The sequence below is a fragment of the Artemia sp. Qi Xiang Cuo genome, chromosome 19 (assembly GCF_049724085.1).
Source record: "Artemia sp. Qi Xiang Cuo chromosome 19, ASM4972408v1, whole genome shotgun sequence".
Lineage (NCBI taxonomy): Eukaryota > Metazoa > Arthropoda > Branchiopoda > Anostraca > Artemiidae > Artemia > Artemia sp. Qi Xiang Cuo.
Window position 1 is genome coordinate 18,995,113 of NC_142812.1, and position 25,377 is coordinate 19,020,489.

At 36.0% G+C, this 25,377-nt stretch overlaps 1 protein-coding gene across 2 annotated transcripts in view; it reads right to left on the bottom strand.

The window, feature by feature from the left end:
* The window catches only part of CkIIalpha (casein kinase II subunit alpha), a 45,567-nt gene that overhangs the window by 15,822 nt on the left and 4,368 nt on the right, over positions 1 to 25,377 (bottom strand). For both annotated transcript variants that reach the window (XM_089105516.1, XM_089105515.1), the window contains exon 2: positions 1,105 to 1,370. In XM_089105516.1, the coding sequence (XP_088961642.1) occupies positions 1,105 to 1,311 (207 nt within the window). In that variant the 5' untranslated portion in view covers positions 1,312 to 1,370. The remainder of the gene's footprint in view (positions 1 to 1,104; positions 1,371 to 25,377) is intronic.

The window sequence follows — 25,377 nt, forward strand, 5'->3', positions numbered from 1 at the left end:
TACCACCCCCCCCCCTCCAGAGCGTAAAAACGTAAACATTGTGCGGAAAAATCAGTACTGATTTAGATAAAAATTAATGGTTTTTGATAAAAACTGTGGTTGAATGATTTTGGTCCTTCCAAAAATACGTTTCATAATATTATGTTTAACTTTGTAATACCTTGCTTATTATTTTAAACGTTTTTAAAAAGATAACAGGATACACATGTTTGTATTTTTTTCAAATTCTTATCGCCTACTTTCATTATCATGGTAAGTAATACTGAACCCTGCAGCGTTCACCCCCAACTCTACATAATCACAAAAGTGTAGGTCTTCTATTCGGAAAAGGCACCAAATGCCTCTCCAAATGAGCAGGAAAAATAGGGGCCTACAAATACAGGCTCCTTCCCCCTACGTGCTTACGTCTATCCGTTACAAACTGAACTATTTTACTGCTTAGATCCATTCGACCTTGTGTTTACTTTTTGTTTTACTTTACGTGTAGTTTAGTTTACTTACTAAAAATAATTTATAGTTTACTCAAGTTCTCCCTTCGCCTTTTCTCAATATTAATTAAAAAAAAACTTTCCGAAAAATAAGTTATTCAAAGAAAATTAAAGGTCATTTTAAACTTAAGCTCAGCAGATACAAATACCAGTTAAAATCCAAACTCAAAACGATCAGAAATTACTATTAAAGAATAAATGAAACCCAAAACGAACAGAAATTAAATAAACAATCATAGCAAATAGCATACAACAAGCAATAATATAAATGAATATATCTTAAAACGAACAAAAATCCCTACAAACAAGAGTTTGGGTATCGCCTCCTTCTCTCACTGTAAAAATCAAAAGTCTACCTGAAATCTCTTATTTTTCCAGAAGAGAATGATCATGCATGCAATTTTCTATTTACCCAGATCATGTAAAACCAGGAAAATAGTCTGATATTCTCTCCTTCTAATTGTATACAACTATGTATAGCCTACCGCCCATGGGTAGAAGGGTGGGTATCAGAGTATCAAGAAATGGTTACTTTATAGGCCTTGCCCATCTATTATTTTGCAAGATGACGTCCCTGAAGACAACGGAGAATAATAAAAAAAAATTTTTTAATTACCTTTAAAATTTTCACTACACACTTTTCATTGTCTCTGATATTAATAGCTTCAAAAACTTCGCTGTATTTTCCTCTTCCAAGCTTCCTAACAAGTTGATAATCATCCTGCTCTCCCCAAGAGACAATATGTGCCTCGTAGTCCCAGTATTCTCGGGGTTTGTGAGAGTTTACATCAGCATACACCCGAGCAGAACTGGCCAATGGCATCCTGTCAGTTGATGAGCTCAGAGGACGCTGGAGGAGAAGTCGACGTGCAGCAAGGTCAGCTAAAACATAAAATGACGTCAATCATAGCTACACAGGAAAGAGAGGTGCGGTCTTTTACATAAGATAGTCTGAAAAATATGTGTGGATATAAAAAAAAAATCGGCCTAGTATTACTAGGTAAGCTGTAATAGCAGCAGCCCCCCTAATAAACAAGATAATTTCTGTTAGTACAAGGTTATTTTCATCTGATATAATTAGTGTCCTTTTATTTTATTTATGTTCGTTTTTAACATCATTATCCTGAATATGAGTAGGGCTACTTCCCCTCAACCCGAACTCTGTACACGAAAGCTTATGTTTTGCATAAAAAAAAACTTGAAGAGAAAGAGCTCATTTATCAGCTTTAAAATTAAATATAATTTTACCAAATAAAAGGGAGTATGACGTTCATTCGACCCCTCCCCTCCTCTGAAATTAAGTTGAAGTTTTTATTTTAATGTTGCGATATTTGAACATCAACGTTTCCAGTTAAAGATACCGTTTTCGCAATAAGATGAAAGCTGTCATCCACTCAAACCACATCCTGTCATTTTAGTTCAAATATATTGCTCCAAACAAAGGGGTTATAACAAATAGCCCCCCCCTCCTACCATAGAGGAAGATTAACCTTTTCGAAAAAAACCGAAGATTAAGGATAAAAAGCACATTGAGTTACCGGAAACTTGACAAAATCTCCACATTCCGGGTAAGTAGGACGATATACATATATCGTACAAATAACATTTCTATAGGGACAAATCCTTTTATTTACAGCGAAAAAGCAACAAAATATCAGGATATTTTGTTCACACTAGCTGATGAAGTCAACAGTATAGGTGACCAAAACATCCAGAGATTTTGAGGGCTGGTGTTTATCCCCCCCGGAAACACCCCTCTTCCGGTGTGGGTAAATACCAAACCCCTCGGAAAATACCCCCCCCTCACGTGGAAAATAAGGCTTTCCAAATTTGAAAATTTTATTTGAGTTTTTTTTTACGTAGGGGGAAGGAGTTTTGGTACTGGTGTATTATACGCCCCTCCCTCAAGTTTACGCTGTGTAAAATTCGAGAAAAAACCGTTTTCTTCGTTAGTTTCTTTCAGTTTAGCGCGAGACAAGACCCAGGCAAGAGATAGAGTAGATGGTAAATATATAATTTGGGCTTATATTTGCACATTGGGGAGTGGGTGTAAAATATTTGGACAGTTTGAAGTAAGAAAACAATTCTGACTCATAATATGTAGGATAATTGTACCTAACACATTTTGCATGCAGACCCGCTTTACTTTACCCCCTCCCCTAATGTACAAAAATATAACCCAAATTTGTTTCAAGTAACGAAGAAAATAACGAAGAAACGGTTTGTTCTCGAGTTTTACACAGGGTAAACTTGAGTGAGTGGCGCACAAGTGCCAACATTCCTTCCCCATACGGAAAATGAAAAACAAAACCCAAATAAAATTCTCAAATTGGAAAGCCTTATTTTCCATGGGGGGTATTTTCCGGGGGGGGGGGGGGTAAACGCCGGCCACCAAAGCAAGAATTCTCTCTTTTATGAGGAGAGGAGGGAATAAAAGTGGGAGTCAGCTTTTAAATATATCTATGCACATAGCACATTTTCCACGAGGGTATTTTCTGGGGGGGGGGGGTAAACACCTAGAACAAGAGATTTTGTTTCACTCTCAAATAAAAGGATTTGCCACTATTGAACTATTATTTGTAATTCAGGGAAAGGCAGTATGGTTTTAATACATATATGTATATATAAATAACATCGTAGTATATATATATATATATATATATATATATATATATATATATATATATATATATATATATATATATATATATATATATATATATATATATATATATATATATATATATATATATAACATCATTTATGTTGATTTTTGAATTGAAAATCAAGTATTTTGCAGTAGGCATCAAGACATGGCTAAATGTAGGAAAAGCCAAGACAGATAGTCCGAGTGATTGAGAGGGAATATTTATTTATTTATTTGAAACCCGTCATACAAAAGCAATAAGACGGAGCAGTAAGACAAAACAAAATAATAAAATAATAAAGACAGCAATTAGACACTTAGCAAAATACAAGACAAGCAAATATACGAAAGAAACTAGAATAAAAAGAAAAAGACTTCTAAGCGAACGAGTATAAACACAAACATTTAGATATATATATATATATATATATATATATATATATATATATATATATATATATATATATATATATATATATATTAGGGTGGTCCTTAGGAAATGGGAAAATTTTGTTTTACTCTTTTTTTATGGGGCACGGTCTGAAATGATTCCATTCTGATTATAATTGAATAATAAAAAAACATGGTAGCATTATTTTCAATTTCAGAGGTCCCTACCATAACTATTAGAAATGTGTAAGCAAGCTTTGATTAAAAAAAACGCACAATAATGCCGTTTAATTAAATAATATCAAACATGTTGAGTTGCTGTACACAAAACAGAAAATAAGTGATTGGAAGTAGTGTCCAGTAATATTAATAGTGTCCAGTCACTTCAATTGTCAAACTACACCGTTCACATTTTGTTTTAAATTTAATTTACCCGCTATGATTTTATGTCGATGGATTCATCTTAGGGCGAATTGCCTTCCAATCCAGAGCAGGCTAACGGTGTTCGAAGGGGGATAGTACATCCTGATGGTCGATATGTGTGTCCTCTTTATAAGATGAGGACGAAGATTTGGACCATTTTCTCCGAAAGTGCCCGGTGCTCTCTGATTTAAAAGAAAATTACTTACATGGGATTGTTTCGCTGCTTCCTGGTATTTTACAAAGTAGTAATCCAACCACAATATTTCGTATTGGTGCGTACATAGAGAAGGAATTAGAAAGAAGGAAAAGTTTTTACAATTAATTATTATTAATTATATGGAATTACATTTATTTTCTCGATAAATTACCATAAGGTATTTTTTGCTATGTATTATTTTAATGTGTGTTTCGTAATGTGTTCTGTTGTGATTTCTTTATTTTTCATAAATTTTTGTGTGTAGATGGCTCTTGGGCTTTGGAAATACACGATCTATCTATCTATCTATCTATGGGCTTCATACTGGTTCATCAATGTCTTTTTGGTTCAATTACTGTAACGCTGTTGGTACTCCTTGACAACTAGCAACAGGAACTGTTTCTGTTCTTCAGATGCTGTGTGCAGTTTGTTATAGTCATCCATCAGTGCAACACCACGTTCGGCAGTGTCATTGATTACCCTCATGCTGTGCACTATATTTTTAACTGCCTGGTAGTCTTTGTCAACTGACCATAAATCAATGTTCTAGTTAGGAATGATGAAGGTAGTCCGGTAATGCTGAAAAATCTGTTGGTATTCTGCGTGACAAAGTTTTCTCACTTCTTCTCCCCCACTGTCAACGGGTCCACTGTTATTCTCTTCAGAGGGTGCTCTTCTCCTGATGTTTGCAGAGCCGTAGGCATATGATGTTTGGTATCATTTGATACGTTGTCGTCAAAGAAGGCGAGGGCCACCAATTCCTCTGATAAGTACCATAGGTGTCTTATTATTTTGTTCATGGCAGTTTTTGATATTGATTCTGATATTTTCTTGTAGCTGTAGATGTCCTCGAGAAGTTGGAGGTCAATGCAAGGGGCTGATGGTGCAGACGATGCCTGAAACCATTCTTTCACATAGATGATCGCAGTGAATTGACAAATATCAGCAAGAGCCTTTTCTTGCCTTTTTGTAAGTTTGAAGTGACTTCTGAACATCTAGATCCTTAGCACATAGACGGCCTCTGCCATCCACCGTGCTTGATGCAGCCCAGTTGGAGCTCTGAACAAGATTCCCTTAGATGGTGTGCCATCAAGGAATATGATTGCCAAGTCTAAAAGTTCAGGGTAATGATCACGGAGTTGATAGGCTAGTGTCTGCATCTCAGCAATTGCTATGATATCTGTGATTACATGTGAAAGAGCTGTAAACACGCATTCATCTGATGAAACAGTCTGAAAGTTTGCTCTGTTAATAAACTGCCAGGTGTTCTTAAACCGGTTGAAAATTGTTATCTCTGGGCCTTTGCTAGGACCACGGCAATCAAGAACCTCTGCTTGTAAGACTATTTCTAAGATATGATGTCGACAAGCAAACTAAAGCATGTCCTTGTCAAGTTTTTGTTCCAGAAGGATACAAGCAGCATTTCTTAGACTGGAATTGACAGATGTGGTGTCCAAACACATGCACTTTACATTATCTGTAATGTTCCAAGCCACAGACGCTTAAAAAACTGCTGCCGCAGAAGCTTGGCCAGTTCCCAAGACTAGCTTTGGAACACCAATAAGCTGATCTACACCTGCTCCGGAGACCAACATTGGAAGGTGATCGAAAATCTGTCTGCTGCAGATATCCTCTAGAAGTTTTCCATCCCAGTGAATAGTTAGATTAACTGTTGGTTTAAACTCCTGTCGTAGATTTTTGGCTATTACCTGGCGCCGCTTTATCCTGTCTCTGCGAATTGAAGAGTGATTGACATTGTACTCAGCAGGATCATGACCAGCGTGTTGCAGAGTCGGAACAAGAAGTAATGCAGCGCCTCTGTCACTAACTTTAGCCACATCCAGACAGGCTGAAATTTTGTCATCCAATATGCTTACTCGTCCTCTTTTTTGACGTTTTGCTGAGGTTGATGATTTTATATCTTCTGTTTTGGGGTCTTTAATTTCTTGACCTGTTTTGCTGTCAGATGATGATTCCGGTGTCACTTTCTTTTCTTTTGTTTTTCTTTCGTGCCTCTCCTTCTCAATTCTTATGTCATGGTACTCTTTCCTTTTCTGAGATGATGCTCTTTTTATTTTTACCTTGTCGACACTGCCCATCTTTCCACGGCGTCCTGGTTCCCACTGCGCCAACAGAAACTCACGGTATTCTTGGATACGTATCATCTCCATTGCGTTGGCGTGTGCAATGTCAAACAAAACGTCCCGGCCCACTTTCCACTCTTCTTCCTTTTTTTTCAGTGTCTCTGAACGCTTAGGTTTGTTATCTTTGTTTCTCTTCAGGTTGTCATACTCCTTAGAGAGACACTGAATTTTGTTTACCTCATGTTTCTTGAGCCTTGTTGGAATGTGTGCCTTTGTCCAAACTGCAAGGATGTCATTGGCTGTGGAATGTGCTGCTTCACAGACTGTCTGGTTCACCACTTGCTTGTAGTGATAGAATAGCGCCATGGCCTCCTTCTTTGACGGTAGTTTTGTTGAAATCAGAGTGTCTGACAATTGCCCGATGAGCCATATGTCTGTTTCACTTCTTGTAGTTGGTTTTAATATTGCATCAGTACTGTCACTTGTACAAATCATGCAGTCCATGCTGTCACTCATTGCTGTGTTAGTGTCAGTGTGTCTGCAACAAAGTATCAGATTAATAAGGTTACCTGTATCAGTGTGTATCAGTGTGAAGCATAATTAATATATTGTAGTTCATAAAACTAACAAAAGCTTGAAATTTGCATTTTCAATCACATTGCATACAACAAAAATGGCGTCTTGTGTTGAAATGCATTGTGGGAAGCCTACAGATAAATAAGTAAATAAGTCCAGTAGTTCATAAAGCTACCATACTGTACTATAGTGTAGTGTTGACTATTGAAATGTTTAAAACTGTGCAAGACATGCAGCTTTGAGCAATGAGCATACAGTAACCAAAAATTTTAACCTCTGGTAGGGACCTCTTAATGTCAATATATTTGGCTCTTTTTTGGGATTCTGTGGTATTTTAACTATAGAAACAAGATTAGGGGGTGCCTGCTGAAGAAATCCTACTTTGAAAAATAAGGACCACCCTAATATATATATATATATATATATATATATATATATATATATATATATATATATATATGTATATATATATTGAAAGAATCATCATATATGAAAACATCTCAATATGTATACTCTTCTCAAGACCACAAGGTCAGGGCTGAAATCCTAATGTCTTATGGAAGATCTCAACAAATGGCATCACTGGTTTTCGGCTCCTCTCCACCCCCCCCCAACGGGTCAAGCATTTCTTCATAACTGTGTCCTTGCTACAAATTAAAGCTTGGAATTAAATCAGAATAAGCAGAGCATAAAAAAAAATACAGATTTGCATAGCGGAGAATCATTAAATTACAACCCTTGCCCTGAGGGCTGTGGGGGAGTTGTCATCCTCAAAGACCTAATTTCCAGAACTTAAAACTACGTTTAATAAAATGGCTGTCTCAAAATTTTGATTGGATGTGTTTGGGGAAAAGATGGGCGTGAGACGGGGGTTAGTTGCCCTCTAATCACTTTCAACTACTAAAAAGGGCACTAGCCCTTAGAATTTCCAATCGAATGAGCCTTTTTTGAAGTTTCTACGACACCGCCTTTTATAAAAATCCTATATGCCCCCAGGGTATAACTTAAAACCCTCGCCTTAAGGGTTGTGAGGGAGTGTCCTCCACAGAAACATATTTTCTATCTGAAAATCAACTATGCTGAACAAAATGGCTATCTCAAACTTTTGATTGGATGTGTTTGAGGGAATGATGGGCGGGGGGGGGTGGGCTAGTTGCCCTCCAATCACTTTGGACTATTAAAAATGGCACTAGCCCTTTGAATTTCAAATCGATTGAGCCCTTTTGGAATTTTCTACGAAAACGCCTTCTATAAAAACTTTATATGCCCCCAGGGCATAACTTACAACCCTTGCCCTGAGGGCTGTGGGGGATAGTCCTCCCCAAAAACATATTTTCTATCTGGAAATCGACTAAGCTGAACAAAATGGCTATCTCAAAATTTTGATTGGATGAGTTTAGGGAAATTATGGGCGTGGGGGGGGGGGGCTAGTTGCCCTCCGATCTTTTTCGACTATTAAAAAGGGCACTATCCCTTTGAATTTCCAATCGAATGATCTTTTTTTGAAGTTTCTACGACAACGCCTTCTATAAAAACCTTATATGCCCCTAGGACATAACTTAAAACCCTTGCCCTGAGGGTTGTGGGGGAGTGTCCTCCTCAAAAACACATTTTATATCTGGAAATCAACTACGCTGAACAACACGGATACCACAAAATTTTGATGGGATGTGTTTGGGGAATGATGGGCGTGGGGGGGGGGGCTAGTTGCCCTCCAATCACTTTCGACTATTAAAAAGGGCACTAGAACTTTCAATTTCCAATCAAATGAGCCCCCTTTAACGTTTCTACGACGACCCCTTCCATGTGAAGTGCCTCTGGGAAAAAAAAATTAATAATAATAAATAATAAAACATTGGAGCCATATGGCCTTTACTATAGGCAACGCTACAGCGTTGCCTCTGATGAAGTATTAAGGTGTCAAATACACTGGCTTTTGGCATTCAAAATTAAATTAAAAATATTGAATTAAAAATTTTCATTTGGTTTTCTTAATCTTATTTTGATGTTTTACTTTGAGCAAACTAATTTGACAATGCGTTACGTTTTATAAACACTGAGTCTAAAGGCATTAAATATTTTGGTGCTTGATAACCAAGTAAAAACTGTCGATATCATAGGCAGCGCAATGCGCTGCCTAAGTAAAGAACGATGTTGGCACAATGTATTATTTATTTTTTGTTCTCCATACCAGGGCACTTCGTATCGAAGGAGTTGTCGTAGAAACTTCAAAAAGGGCTCATTCGATTGGAAACCGAAAGGGCTGTTGACCTTTTTAATAGTCGAAAGTGATTGGAAGGAAAATAACACCCCTTCCACACCCACCATTTCCCCAAACACATCCAATCATAATTTTGAGATAGCCATTTCGTTCAGCATAGTTGATTTCCAGATAGAAATTATGTTTTTGAGGACACTCTCCCCGAAACCCTCAGGGCAAGGTTTTTAAGTTATGCCATGGGGGCACCTAAGAACGATGCTGGCACAATATATTATTATTTTTTTCCTTTACACCAGGGCACTTCGTATCGAAGAAGTTGTTGTAGAAACTTCGAAAAGGGCTCATTTAATTGGAAACTGGAGTGGCTTGTGCTCTTTTTAATAGTCGAAAGTGATTGGAAGGCAACTAACACCCCTTCCACGCCCCCATTTCACCAAACCCATCCAATCAAAATTTTGAGATAGCCATTTTGTTCAGCGTAGTCAATTTCCAGATATAAATTATGTTTTTGAGGAAGACACTCCCCCCAAAACCCTTAGGGCAAGGGTTTTAAGTTAAGCCCTGGGGGCACATAAGAACGATGTTGGCACAATGTATTATTATTATTTTTTCCTTTAGACCAGGGCACTTCGTATCGAAGAAGTTGTCGTCGAAACTTCGGAGGGCTCATTCAATTGGAAATTGGAGTGGCTTGTGCCCTTTTTAATAGTCGAAAGTGATCGAAAGGCAACTAACACTCCTTCCACGCCCGCCATTTTCCCAAAAACGTCCAATCACAAGTTTGAGACAACCAGTTTGTTCAGCGTAGTTTGTTTTCAGATAAAAATCATGTTTTTGAAGAGGACAGTCCGCCACACTCCTTAGGGCAAGGGTTTTAAGTTATGCCTTGGGGGCATTTAAGGTTTTTTATAGAAAGTATTGTTGTAGAAACTTCAGAAAAGGCTCATTCGATCGGAAATTCAAAGGGCTAGTGCCATTTTTAATAGTCGACAGTGATTGAGGGGCAACTAACCCTCCTATCACGCCCACCTTTTCTACAAACAAATTTTCAGATAGCCATTTTATTCAACGTAGTTTAAAGTTCTGGAAATTACGTCTTTGAGGATGACAACCCCCCCCTCCCACACAGCCCTCAGGGCAAGGGTTGTAAGTTATGCCCTGGGGGCACATAAGGTTTTTATAGAACGCGGTGTCATAGACACTTTAAAAAGGGCTCATTCGATTGGAAATTGAAATGGCTAGTGCCCTCTTTAATAGTCGAAAGTGATTGGAAGGCAACTAACACCCTTCCACGCCCAAAATTTCCCCAAACACACCTAATAAAAATTTTGAGATAACCATTTTGCTCCACGCAGTTCAAAGTTCAGGAAATTATACCTTTGAGCACAACACTCCCCCACAGTCTTCAGGGCAAGGGTTATAAGTTATGCCCTGAGGACATATAAGGTTTTTTTATTGAAATCTTTGTCGTAGAAACTTGAAAAAGGGCTCATTCCATTGGAAATTCAAAGGGCTAGTGCCCTTTTTAATAGTCAAAAGTGATTTGAGGGCAACTAACGCCCCTCTCACGCCCACCATTTACCCAATCACATCCAATCAAAATTTTGAGATAGCCATTTTGTGTCACGCAGTTTAAAGTTCAGTAAATTATACCTTTGAGCAGGACACTTCCCCCACAGTCTTCAGGGCAAGGGTTATAAGTTATGCCCTGGGGGTATATAATTTTTTATTGAAATCTTTGTCGTAGAAACTTGAAAAAGAGCTCTTTTGATTGGAAATTCAAAGAGCTAGTGTCCTTTTCAATAGTCGAAAATGATTTGAGGGCACCTAACCCCCTCAATTTGTTAGATAGCCATTTTATTCAACGTAGTTGAATTTTATTCAATGTAGTTGAAAGTTTTGGAAATTAGGTCTTTAAGGATGAAAACCCTCCCCCCCCACAACATTAAGGGCAAGGGTTGTAAGTTATGCTCTGGGGGCATGTAAGGTTTTTATAGGAAGTGATGTAGTAAAAACATCAAAAAGGGCTCATTCAATTGGAAATTGAAAGGGCTAGTGCCCTTTTAATAGTCGAAAGTGATTGAAGGGCAACTAACCCCCCTCTCACGCCCACCGTTTCCCCAAATATCCAATCAAAATTTTGAGACAGCCATTTTGTTCAACATAGTCGAAAGTTCTGGAAATTAGGTAATTTAGGATGATAACCCCCTCAGAGCTCTCAGTGCAAGGGTTGTAAGTTATGCCATGAGGGCATATAAGATTTATATAGAAATTTCTATATATTATATAGAAAATTTAAAATATATAGAAAAATAAAATATTTATATAGAAATTTATATAGAAATTGTTGTAGAAATTTCAAAAAGGGCTTATTTTTTTGGAAATTGAAATTGCCCTTTTTAATAGTCAAAAGTGTGTGGAGAGTAATTGACCCCCCTCTCACGCCCACCATTTCCCCAAACACATTCAATTAAAGTTTAGAGATAACCATTTTGATAGGTTTTTATAGATAGAGTTGTCAAAAACTTCAAAAGGGGTTCATTCAATTGGGAATTGAGAGGGCTAGTGCCCTTTTTAATAGTCGAAAGTGATTGGAGGGTAAGTAATCATCCTCTCACGCGCATCGTTCCTCCAAATACATCCAATCAAAATTTTCAGATAGCTATTTTGTTCAACGTAGTTGAAAGTTCTGGAAATTAGGTCTTTAAGGATGACACCCCCTCCCCCCGGCCCTCAGGGAAAGGGTTGTAAGTTATGCCCTGGGGGCATATAAGGTTTTTATTGAAAGCGTTGTCGTAGAAACTTCAAAAGGGCTCATTTGATTGGAAATTGAAATGGCTAGTGTCTTTTTCAATAGTTGAAAGTGATGGGAGAGCAACTATCGCCCCTCTCACGCGCACCATTTTCCCAAACACATCCAATCCAAATTTTGAGATAGGCATTTTGTTTAACGTAGTTGAAAATTCTGAAAATTATGTCTTAGAGGAAGACAACCACCCTCACAGCCCTTAGGGTAAGGATTGTAATTTATGCCCTGGGGGCATAAGGTGTTTATAGAAAGCATTGTCATAGAAACTCAAAAAGGACCCATTCGACTGGAAATCGAAAGGCCTAGTGCCCTTTTTAATAGTCAAAAGTGATTGGAAGGCTTGAAATTTTTATAGTAAAGATCGTTGGGGGTATAATGTACGATTCATTTTTGTTGTTGTTGTTTAGACCAGGACACTTTGTATCGAAGAAGTTGTCGTAGGAACTTCGAAAAGGCCTCATTCGATTACAAATAGAAAGGGCTGATGGCATTTTTAATAGTCGAAAGTGATTAGAGGGCAACTAATCCCCCTCCCCCGCCCCCCCTCCCATTTGCCCATTATGTTTTAAAAACTAAATGTTGCCTCAAGATCAATTCAAAATGCACTGTGTCAATGCTAATTCCCAATAAGGCATCTCAGCAGTATCCCAAGAACGACTGAGGGTATTATGTTCAAACTTTCGGGGCTACTTCTGCTCTTAAAATTTAAGTGTATCCAAGCTATCAAAGAAAGTAAACATATTTTTCTGTGAATGGTATCAAGTTTTCCATTTCAGGCCAACTAGAGGAGGTATGAAACAATTAAACACTACTATTTATGTCCAGATTTTTAAAAGGGTGTATGTTGTTAAAAATTACTAAAAAATTTTCTCCAGCATACAAATAACTGGCCAAACTATAAAGTCTTAAAAAAACTAAAAAATTTAAGGTATTATTTTCTTCTTCCCTGAAAAGACTATGTCAATATAAAACGAACAGAAATTAATTAAAAAAACTTTCCTCAAAATAAGTTTCTCAAAGAAAAGTAAAGAGCTCCATTAAACAAAAAATGAGAAAAAACAAAATCGAATAGTCTAGCAAGCGTGAAACTGCGACAAATCAGCGTCGAGAAATAAATGAAACACATAATCAACAGAAATTACAACAAATAACCGAGTCAAACTCAAAACGAGCAGAAATTAACATGAGTTGGGCTCAAAACCTCTATGCCTTCCCAAGGCCAGAACATAATTTCCAGTTTACTGGAAAAAAATACAAATGAATGTGCATTGTCTGTTTAATATACATATACTTTTATTTAGTAATCAAAATGTTAATATTATTTGATTTATTAAAGTTACAAAAGTAAGAACATTTATATTTTTTCAGTAAAGTGCAGATTATGTTCTGGCCTTGGAAAGGCATAGGGGTTTTGAGCCCAACTCATGTTAACTTCTGCTCGTTTTGAGTTTGACTCGGCTTCTTATCAATAAATAGATTACATATATTTTTTAAATACATTGAAGTACTTCATATAAATGAAAAAGAAAAATATTATCATTAAAAATTGCTGAAAACTAAGTTCCTAGCAGTATTTGCCCCCCCCCCATAAATTTCATGGCAGGGCTGATGATGACCTGCCTTGCCTTTTCCACCTCTGTGCTGGTAGATATGGGAATGTAACATATTAGCTGTATAGAAAAAAATTTTGATTAATTCCTACTCCCCCTTCCTCTCTCAAGATTTGTGTAAAGCCTCATGAAGAGTAAGCAGTTTGTCCATTAAAATGCATTTACGTAGGAATCTACCCTACCCCACCTAAATAATGACTCAAACCCCCCTCATTACAGCTGATACGGAATTACAGATCGCCAAACGTAGTCTAATTTCATTACAAATAAAGCGAATCAAGTTTGTTGAATCCAGACTGCCACCGTGTGGCATTACTTCTTTTGCAACTGGGAAGCCTAAAATATAGTTATTGATACTTTTAAATCAATTAGATTCTCAGAATTTTAAATTCATTGCAAATACATCCTCTTCGGGGTAAAGTCGTAGTTTAGAGCCTAAACCACCTAAACTGTCACCCAACCACCACTGCTGTTTTGGTGTCTCCCCCCACCTGGAAAATTTTTCTGCCAGCGCCCTTGGTGAGTATATTAGTTTACTGCAAGGCCATACCCCGAGGGGGGTTTGGGGGGTTTGACCCCCCCCCCCGAAAAGTTTGTCTGACTCGTAAAAACGTAACAAAAATGGATATAAACAAATTTCGTATTCGTTTTTTGATATTTTTTTTGTGTAACCCCCCCCCCCGAAATGTGTTTTTTAGTAAAACCCCCTCCGAAAAAAAATCCAATTACCTTTAGCCAGAAGATTCAGTAGCTATCTTATAATATTATATAGGTCATTGTAATTGACAATTCTATTATTATTTTGGAGCAAAAGTATAGTAGATTTGGATTCATTTAAACAAAGAATATTTTTGGACTCTAAGCAATAATTTATAAGAACATCTAGGGCAATGCTACAAAGCAGTTTTCAAATTTGTTGGCAGATTTAGTCTGAAAATACCATTTTTACATATAGAATACTTTTTGCTTGAAGAAAAACTGTCAAAACACAAGTTATGCAGCTAAAGTGTCGGCAGCTTTGGGAATTCTATTGAATTCTGCTACTGGCTGCTTTGGAACTTTGTCAATACCTGATCTAGGGCAAGGCAGATGGCACACAATTAAGCAGAAAAAATGGAGGATCCCAATGGAAGATGAGAATGAAGATTAAGGTACAGGGATGGAATACATGCAGCTGCTCCAGCTCTCTCACCATGGACAGATCCATCTGTATAAGTTTTCTATGATTAGGGTTATGTTTCAACATCTGTTGGAAAATGAACTCTAATCATTTGAACAAAAATCCCAATTTTCTCGGATTTGTTGAATATCATGTATAAAGCGTAATTTTTTTTTAAAAATAGTGATAATACTATTTTCTCTCAATTGGCTTGGAACTTGCAGGGCAAGTACCAAAAAAGAATGATTGACAGAGGCATAAACTCCTTCTCCAAACATTGCACAAAAATACTTAAATTTTATTAAAACTTATGGGGTAAGGAGACAGAGACTATGGGTTCTGAAAGGTGTGTGCAAATTTCGAATCCACCTACCATCTATACAGTACTACCCAGATTTGCCTGAAATATGATGGGCACATAGGTCAAGTAGACTTCTCCCTAAGAAATTTCACGCCACTGGTTCTCTTAGCCAAGAAGCCAGTAAGCTTCAAAATTCCAAAGCTCCTGGACTTCCAAAACTATGAAATATCAAGATTGCTAGTGCCTTGACTGTAAAGGGCAATGGTACAACATTTCTTGTGGAAATTAATGAGTGCCTACCCAACAGGTTACAAGCGAATCTTTGCACTCTGCTTTTCAATCATTTCTCCCACAAGTTACTTCAAAGGTTATCCACCTCAGCTGGTCAATTCTAAGTAAACCAGTAAATATTTTTTGCCAAAAACCCAAATTTCCGTATACTGCCCATTGGCTCAGCAGCCTTGCCGCCTCAAACCTCGACCACAAACTGTCCCTTGGTAGACTGTGTATACCCTTGTTAGTGGTTCTCTTCATAGCCGTTTGTTGATTGATGTATTCACAGTAATTGTGCTGCAGAGCAAGCTCCAGCAGGCTGAGCAGCACATCATGCTCTGTAGCAATTGTGTTGAACAACATACTTCCTGCTTTTGCGGCTGTTTTTTTTTTTGATCGGCAGTCTGTAGCTCAGAAGTGGTAAGAGATCCAAACATACAGTTGTATGTGCTGCTCCAAAACTGTGACCCATGGATCAGAGTTGCTGCAGCAACACTGCACAGGACCTTGGCAGTGAAGGTCTAGTTTTATTTTAAGAATGATGACATATAATCTGTTTTTGCTCAAGATAAGGATGAAAATTTGTAGCTTAGTTATAATAAAAGCAACAGCAAAATATCTCAAGCAAAAAAAATTGTTATGGTTAATTTACTTTCAACATTTTATTCAAGGCGTGTCCATTAGCAGACAATTTAGTAGAGCTACTCTAGGGTATACAGTATATATATATATATATATATATATATATATATATATATATATATATATATATATATATATATATATATATATATATATATATATATATATATATATATATATATATATATATATATATATATATATATATATATATATATACATATATATATATATATATATATATATATATATATATATATATATATATATATATATATATATATATATACATATATATACATATATATATACATATATATATATATATATATATATATATATATATATATATATATATATATATATATATATATATATATATATATAAAAACAAAATTTGCATATTAATTTTACTTTTCTTTTGCTAAATGGCCTTCTCTAAATTTGGTTCTGACGTAATTTACAAATTAACTTACGTAACGAACTTCTATATTCGTATTTTTTATTACGTATATTATGGGGTTCGCCCCCTAGTCAATACCTAGCTCTTTAAGTTAAGTTCAAATCGTGTTCCAATTCTTTAAGAATGACTCCTTAATCACAAAGGCCGTTAATTAGAATAAATATCTCTGATGAAAGTACAAAAAAATTTGTTTTATATTTAATTGGTGATTGTTTTTAAATAAAGTTGGGAAATCCAGTTCCCCCTCCATTGAAAATTCCCTTCCCCCACGGGAAATTTCTCCATGGAAAAATTGTACCACGTAACTAAAATTCGCGATAATTGCTGAGCTAATTTTTTAAGGAATAGTAAGGAGTCGGCAAAATGAAAGCAAGACACATAAAAAGAATTTCGTATTGGAAATCTGGCAAATCCCCTGAAAAGTTTCCTCCCTGGAAACTTACCTCCCCATGGAAAATCTTCCTTGTGGAAAAAAAAAACAGCAGAAAATTTGCGCTCCTCCCCCCAAAAAAATGCATGCATAGTTCCCAATAACAAATACTATACGTATACAATTGGGAAATTTTATAACTTTAAGACCTTTCCATAAGGGCTCTAGGGGGAATTTGTTACCTTCAAAGGTGTATTTGTTGGGTTTTTATGATGAAAAGAATGGCAGTCTCAAAATTTTAAGCAGACGAAATTGGGAAAAAAGGGACATGGGATGGGGCCAAGTTGCCCTCCAGAATTTTTGGTCACTGAAAACGGCACTATAACTTTTAATTTCCGTTCGAATGAGCTCTCTCTTGATGTTCTAGGACCATTGGGTTGGTACGATTACCCTTGAAAAAAAAAAATAAACATTAATCTGTGATCTTTCTTCTGGCAAAAAAATAAAAAGTTGCAGATTTTTGCAGATATGAGCTTGAAACCTATGTAAAAGGGTTTTCTGATATGCTGAATCTGACGGTGTGATTTGCATTAAAATTCTTGCACTCGTACGGGATGTTTCCCCCCTCTTTCAAAAATCAGGTAAATTTTCTCAGGCTCGTAGCCTTTGATGAGTAATACTAAACTTAATAAAATTTATATATTTAGAATCAAACAGTTCGTGGTAACAAACTGTAAGTAAGGAGCAACCCGGCTCAATGGTAACCGAAACTCTATAAAACGGGTTTTTGATACCAATAGATATATCAAAAGAATCAGATTTCAATGCTGATTTCAAATATATAACTTTCGTCAAGTTTAGTGCTACCCATCAAAAGTTACGCGCCTGAGAATATTTGGCTTATTTTCGAAAAAAGGGGAAAATACCCCCTAAAAGCAAAATAACCTTGGTGAAAATCCCACCAACATAGTCAGCGTATCAGAAAACCCTATTGTAGAGTTTTCAAGCTCTTATCTGCAAAAATTTAGAATTTTCCATTTTTTGTCAGAAGAAAGATCACGGATGCGTGTTTATTTGTTGTTTTTTTTTTCCCAGGCGTTATTGTATTAACCCTGTGGTCCTAGAATACTTGAGGAGGACTCACTCGAACGGAAATTAAAATTTCTAGTTCCCTTTTTAATTTACCAAAAAAAATTGAGGACAACTAGGCCCCCTCCCACGCTAATTTTTTTCCCAAAGTCACCCGATCAAAATTTTGAGATAGCCATTTTGTTCAGCATTGTCGAAAATATGATAAATGTCTTTTAGGATGACTTAATCCCCCGAAACCCCCCAGGGGGAGGGCTAAAAGTTATGAACTTTACCCAATGTTAACATATAGTATTGGTTATTGGGAAGTATACAGAAGTTTTCAGGAGGGTTTTTTTTCTGGTAGTGGGAGGGAAGTGTGGGTTGGGGGTTATGTTGGAGGATCTGTCCATGAAGGAAATTTTCATGGGGGAAGGGAAATTGCCATGAAGGGGGCGCCGGACTTGCCAGCATTATTTATTGGTTATTGGGAAGTATACAGACATTTTCAGGAAGGATATTTTTCTGGAGGGGGGGCTAGAGGAGGGGGTTACTCTGGAGAATCTGTCCGTGGAGGATGTTTCTTTGGGGTAAGGGACATTTCTATGAAGGAGGCGCCAGATTTCCAAGCATTATTTAAAAACGATCAGAAATTAAATTAAAAAAAACAAGTTTTTTCAACTGAAAGTAAGAAGCAACATTAGAACTTAAAACGAACAGAAATTATAACGTATGTGAGGGGGATCTCCCCCGAATCAATACTTCACTCTTTACGCTACAGTTTTTTTAGTGCTTTCAAAAGAGCTATCTATTCTAATTAAACGGCCTTTGTGATTCAAGGGTTTGTGAATCGAATTTTTTTTAACTTTTAACGTTAAGAGCGTCGTATTGACTAAGGGGAGAACCCCCTCATATACGTAATAACATATATGTAATAAAAAAACAATAAAAAAACAAGCGATACGGCTCAATAGTAATCGAAACTTTTAAAAACAGAATTTTGATGTCAATAAATGTATCAAAAGAATGGGTTTATAATGCTGATTCTAAATATATAAATTTTATTAAGTTTAGTATTACTCATCAAAGGCTACGAGCCTGAGAAATTTTACTCGATTTTTTAAAGAGGGGGGAAACATCCCCTACAAGTGAAAGAATTTTAATGAAAATCAAACCGTCAGATTCACCGTATCAGAAAACCCTATTACATAGGTTTCAAGCTCATATCTGCAAAAATCTGCAACTTTGTATTTTTTGCCAGAAGAAAAATATAGGAATATAGAAGTTAGTTGCGTAAGTTAATTTGTAAAGACATCCATTTAGCAAAGGAAAAGTGAAATTTTTATGCAAATTTTGTTTACTTGTTCAATGACGGTTAGCCAAAATCAAAGCTGCATTAAATAAATAACTATCATAAATTAAATAAAAGAAACAAGTTTTTTTAACTGAAAGTAAGGAGCGAAATTAAAACTTAAAACGAACAGAAATTATTTCGTATATGAAAGGGGTTTTCTCCTTCTCAACGCCTCCCTCTTTACGCTAAAGTCTGACTCTGTCACGCAACTTTATTTTTTTAAACAATAAAAAAATTTTGCGTAAAGAGCGAGGCGTTGAGGAGGGGACAGCCCCTTTAATATACGGAATAATTTCTGTTCGTTTTAAGTTTTAATGTCGCTCCTTACTTTCAGTTTAAAAAAATTGTTTTTTTTATTTAATCAGCATTATAAGCCCATTCTTTTGATACATTTATTGACATTATTTGATACATTTTTAAAAGTTTTGATTACTATTGAGCCGTATCGCTTTTTTTATTGTTTTTTTTATTAAGTATATGAGGGGGTTCTCCCCTTAGTCAATACCACGCTCTTTACGCTAAAGTTAAAATTTTGCTTAAATCACAAACCCCTCAATCACAAAGGCTGTTTAATTAGAGTAGATAGCTCTTTTGAAAGCACTAAAAAAAAACTGTAGCGTAAAGAGTGAGGTATTGACTTGGGGCGAACCCCCTCATATACGTAATAATTTCTGTTTGTTTTAAGTTCTAATGTTGCTTCTTACTTTCAGTTGAAAAAACTTGTTTTGTTTTTTTAATTTAATTTCTGATCGTTTTTTAAATAATGCTAGGAAATCTGGAAATGTCCCTTCATAGAGATGTCCCTTACCTCAAGGAAGCATCATCCACGAGTAACCCTCTCCTCCAGCCCCCCCCCACCAGAAAAAAATCCTTCCTGAAAATGTCTGTATACTTCCTAATAACCAATACTATATGTAAGCAAGGGGCAAAGTTCATAACTTGCAGCCCTTCCCCTGGGAACTGTAAGGGATTAATTCATCCTAAAAGACATATTTATTAGATTTTCGACTATGCTGAACAAAATGGCTATCTCAAAATTTTAATTGGGTGACTTCAGGAAAAAATGAGTGTGGGAGTTGCCCTCCAATTTTTTTGGTTCTTAAAAAGGGCACTAGAACTTTTAATTTCCGTTAAAATGAGCCCTCTTACGATATTCTAGGACTACTGGATCGATACAAACACCCCTGGGAAAAAAAAACACGCATCTGTGATCTTTCTTCTGACAAAAATACAAAATTCCACATTTTGGCATATAGGAGCTTGAAACTTCTATAGTATGGTTTTCTGGTACTTTGAATCTGATGATGTGATTTTGATTAAGGTTCTATGACTTTTAGGGGGTGTTTTTCCCTTTTTTCGAAAATAAGGTAAATTTTCTCAGGCGCATAACTTTTAATGGGTAAGACTAAACTTGATGAAACTTATATATTTGAAATCAGCATAAAAACATGATTTATTTGACATATCTATTGGCATCAAAATTCTGTTTTTTGGAGTTTTGGTTACTATTGAGTATGGTCACTCCTTACTTACAGTTTGTTATCACGAACTGTTTGAAAGAGCCATGAGGCTTCAATGTGTTATTGTTTATTTATAATTATTTTTCCAGAGACAATTGATATGTTGGGGGGGGGGGATCATACAAACTGTTGAGGAGGCTTATTTGGTTGCAAATTGAAAGTACTAGTGCTCTGTTTAAGAATTAAAAGTGATCAGAGGGAAACCAATCCCCCACATCCTTTTTTCTCAAATACATCCAATCCAGATTTTTAGATAACCATTTGGCGTTTTTTTTTCTTATTTTTTCTTTACTGTTGGTGGAGCTCTATGAAGGAGTATAGTGAAATGTTTGAATTGTTAACTTGTTGTTTTTTTTTGTAATAGTGATCCCCATAGCAGCTCAGCTGCTACTGGAGTATGTGTTTATATGCATTTAATTTATTCCTGGCATGCCCCTAGGACAATTTGCTTTTACAAGTTCATGGGCAGACTATAAGATTTAATTGAAAGAATTTGTTACTCACTTCATTTATTTTGATTTTGGATAGTTATACTGGGGTCTATAGAAGTCAAAGAGAAAAAAGAAGTACAGGGTGTCTGTAGACAAAAAAGTGGTGGTTGAGGATCAAACAGTTCATGGTAATGAACTGTAAGTTAAGAGCAACCCAGCACAATAGTAACCGAAACTCTAAAAAACGGGATTTTGATACCAATAGATACATCAAAAGGATCAGATTTTATTACTGATTTCAAATATATTAGTTTCATCACGTTTAGTCCTACCCATCAGAAGTTACGCGCCTGAGAAAATGTGGCTGATTTTCAAAAAAAGGGGAAAGACCCCTTAAAAGCTATAGAACCTGACTGAAAATCACACCATCAGATTCAGCGTATCAGAGAATCCTACTGTAGAGGTTTCAAGCTCCTATCAGGAAAATGTGGAATTTGGTATTTTTTGCCAGAAGAAAGATCATGGATGCATGTTTATTTGTTTGTTTTTGTTTTTTTTTCCCCAGGTGTGATTGTATCAACCCAGTGGTCCTATAATATCGTGGGAGGGCTTATTCGAACGGAAATTAAAAGTTCTAGTGCCCTTTTTAAGTGACCAAAAAAATAGAGGGCAAGTAGACCCCCTCCTAGCCATTTTGTTCAGCATGGTCGAAAATATAATAAATACGTCTTTTAGGATGACCTGATCCTCCCAAGTCCCTGGGGGGAGGGCTGAAAGTTATGAACTTTACCCAATGTTTACATAAAGTATTGGTTATTGGGAAGTATACAGACATTTTCGAGGGGGATTTTTTTCTGGTAGTGGGGGGGGGGGGGTCGGGGGTTATGCGGGAGGATCTTTCGATGGAGGAAGTTTTCAAGGGGGAAGGGACATTGCTATGAAGGGGGCACCAGATTCCCCAGCATTATTTAAAAAAACGTTCAGAAATCAAATAAAAAAATAAACAAGTTTTTCAACTGAAAGTAAGGAGTAACATCAAAACTTAAAACGAACAGAAATTATTTAGTATATGATTAGGTTCGCCCCCTAGTCAATATCTCGCTCTTTAAGCCAAAGATTTTTTAGTACTTTCATAAGAGCTATTTATTCTAATTAACGGCCTTTGTGATTAAGGGGTCATTTTTAAAGAATTGGAAGAAAATTCGAATTTTAGTGTAAAGAGCGAGGTATTGACTTGGGGGCAAACCCCCTAATATACTTATTGAAAATATATGGATATAGAAGTTCGTTGCGTAAGTTAATTCGTAAGTTACGTATATTTATTACTAATAAAAATATTCGTAAATAAAATTAAACAACTTTCAAGAAAGCCATTTAACCAAATAAAAGTAAAATGAATATATTTTTTTTAATTATTCATTTATGGTGAGCCAAAATCAAAACCTCCATTAATTCAAAAACGTTCAAAAATTAAATGAAAAAACAAGTTTTTTTTTACTGAAAGTAAGGAGCAACATTAAAAGTTAAAACAAACAGAAATTATTCCATATTTGAGAGGGGCTGTCCCCTCCTCAACGCCTTGCTCTTTATGCTAAAGTTAGACTCTCTCTCACAACTCTATTTTTTAAAACAATAAAAAAAACTTTAGCATAAAGAGCAAGGCATTGAGGAGGGGACAGCCCCTTTCATATATAGAATAATTTCTGTTCGTTTTAAGTTTTAATGTTGCTCCTTACTTCAGGTTAAAAAAAACTTGTTTTTTTAATTTAATCTTAGAAAGGGACACAGTAGAAAGAACCCTACTTTGGGCCCTACAGTCAGATATATTGAATATATTGAAAATTTGTAACTCAGCAAGCTTAACGTTTAGGTTTATATTCCCTGTGCAAGTTTTTGTTATGATTTTTTTCCAGCAGTAATGTGGTTCTATGGTTTCAGTCAGTGGTGTCAATTCATGCAAATTTAGGAGGGCAGCAAAATGTTTTTGTTCAGCATCAAGGAGGGAGGGGCAAATCATGCTTTTTTCTTCAAAGAAATTACCCCCAAAAACAGTAATTTTTAAAAATCTAGGGAGGGAGCAAAAAATCTACAGGGACATAGGCCTCTTAGTCCTGATTGATGCCACTATTTTGGTGTTTCAACATAAGCAACAATGTTGCTATTATTCAATAGCTGAGATTCAGTTTTACTGGTTTAACTAGAATTTGATTCTTGATATGGCCTTTCATAGCCATTTAGCCTTTCAAAAAATTCACAAACAACTAAACAAAAAGGGCCTACACTGACTATGCAGTAATCAGAGGAAAGTTGAGTGACATGGACTGGGGACATCTGCTACAAGGGAGTATAGATCAACAATGGGTCAATTTCCAAGAGAAGTTAACTATGCTTCAGGTAATAAACACATCAACAAAAATCATACCAAAGCCCATGATGATTATAATAGCATTTTGATATGGCCATTTTGCTCAACATAGTTGAAAGGTCTGGAAATTATGTCTTTGAGGATGACAACCCTCCCCCATAGCCCTCAGGACAAGGGTCCTAAGTTATGTCCTTGGGTCATATGAGGTTTTTATAGAAAGTTTTGGTTTAGAAGCTTCAAAAAGGACTCATTTGATTGGAAATAGAGGACTAGTGCCTTTTTTATTAGTCAAAAGTGATCAGAGGGAAAATGCCCCCCCCCCCATACCAGGTCTTTGAGAATGACACCCCTCCCCCACAACCCTCAGGGCAAGGGCTGTAAGTTATACCCTGGGGGTGTATAAGGTTTTTATAGAAAGTGCTGTTGTAGAAACTTCAAAAAAGACTCTTTCAATTGGAAATTGAAAGGGCTAGTGCCTTTTTTAAAAGTCAAAAGTGAATACGGGCAATTAACCCTTTCTCATGCCCACCATTTCCCCAAACACATCCAATCAAAATTTTGAGATAGCCATTTTGTTCAACATGGTTGAAAGTTCTGAAAATGAGGTCTTTGGGGATGACAACCTCCCCCCCCAACATCCCTCAGGGTAAGGGTTGTTTAATCGGATTAGATTTTTAATCGGATGCTGTAGTGCTCTTTTTAAGAGTCAAAGTGATTGGAAGGCAGCTACCCCCCCCCCCCTTCACACACACATTGTGCTGTCCCAAAGTGCATCTAATAGAAATTTTGAGATAGCTATTCTATTAAAAATAGTCTAAATATCATATGACAAGGCTTTTGGGGTTGAAACAAACCCAGAGATTAGGGGTAAGGCTTGTAAGTTATGCCCAGGGGGTATTTAAGTTTTTATGGAATGGATGGTTATTTAACTTTAGGAGAGACTCAGTCTTTTTCCCTGAAAAGGACTATGTCAATATAAAATGAACAGAGATTAATTAAAAAAAAAACTCTTTCCACAAAACGAGTTTTTCAAAAATTAGTTACAAACTCCATTAAACCAAAAATGAACAAAAAAAGAATCAAATAATCTACCAAGCATATAACCACCACAAATCAGTATCCAGAAATGAATGAAACCCAAAACGAACAGAAATTTAAATAAAGAACTGATTCAAATTCAAAACGAGCAGAAATTAATATGAGTGGGGTTCTAAACCCCTATGGTTTCTAAAAGTCAGAATATAATTTGTACTTTACTGAAAAAAAACCTTAAATGTTTTCACTTTTATAGCTTAAAGAAATTAATTATGACTTTAGGGAATAAATATCAGCATATGTATATTAAACTGACAATTAAAGTGATAGAGCCGATGTAATAAATACATTTCAAATTTTTAGGAATATTGATAATACCACCCGAACTCACTTTTTCACTTTTGCAGAATAAAATAATAGCTATCAGCACCTAGACGAAATTTATCCACCGTGTTCACTGAAAATAAAATGCCAGAGCTCTGTTTCTAGTCAAGTGTGGACGACTTAGAATTCACTTCCATCGGAAATAGTTGCAAGTACCACAGTCCAGTCTTTCAAAAGTAGTTTAGGCTCTACAGATTTCTATACTAGGTCCTATCACAATCCATTTTGAGATTATTTTTACTTTTGTATTACCTGATTTGTGACAGTGTGACAGTTATTTTGTAGGCTTACTTTTTCGTAGGTTTCAATTATTAACAGATATGTTTCAGTTAAGTTGGTATGTTCTTGCATGTTCCAGTAATATTGTTTTTCCAATGTTTTTCAGTTACTGTATGTTTTTGTTATGTCATTGACATTGTTATAGACTTTTTTATAATTGTTTTGTGCAACAAGCTTGTTAAAGCTTACCGTATCTTGGTATTAATAAATAAATAAATAAAATACATATTTTTACCCAGTAAATTCACTTGAATACATTTTTAAGAATGATATAGTGAATATTTGTATA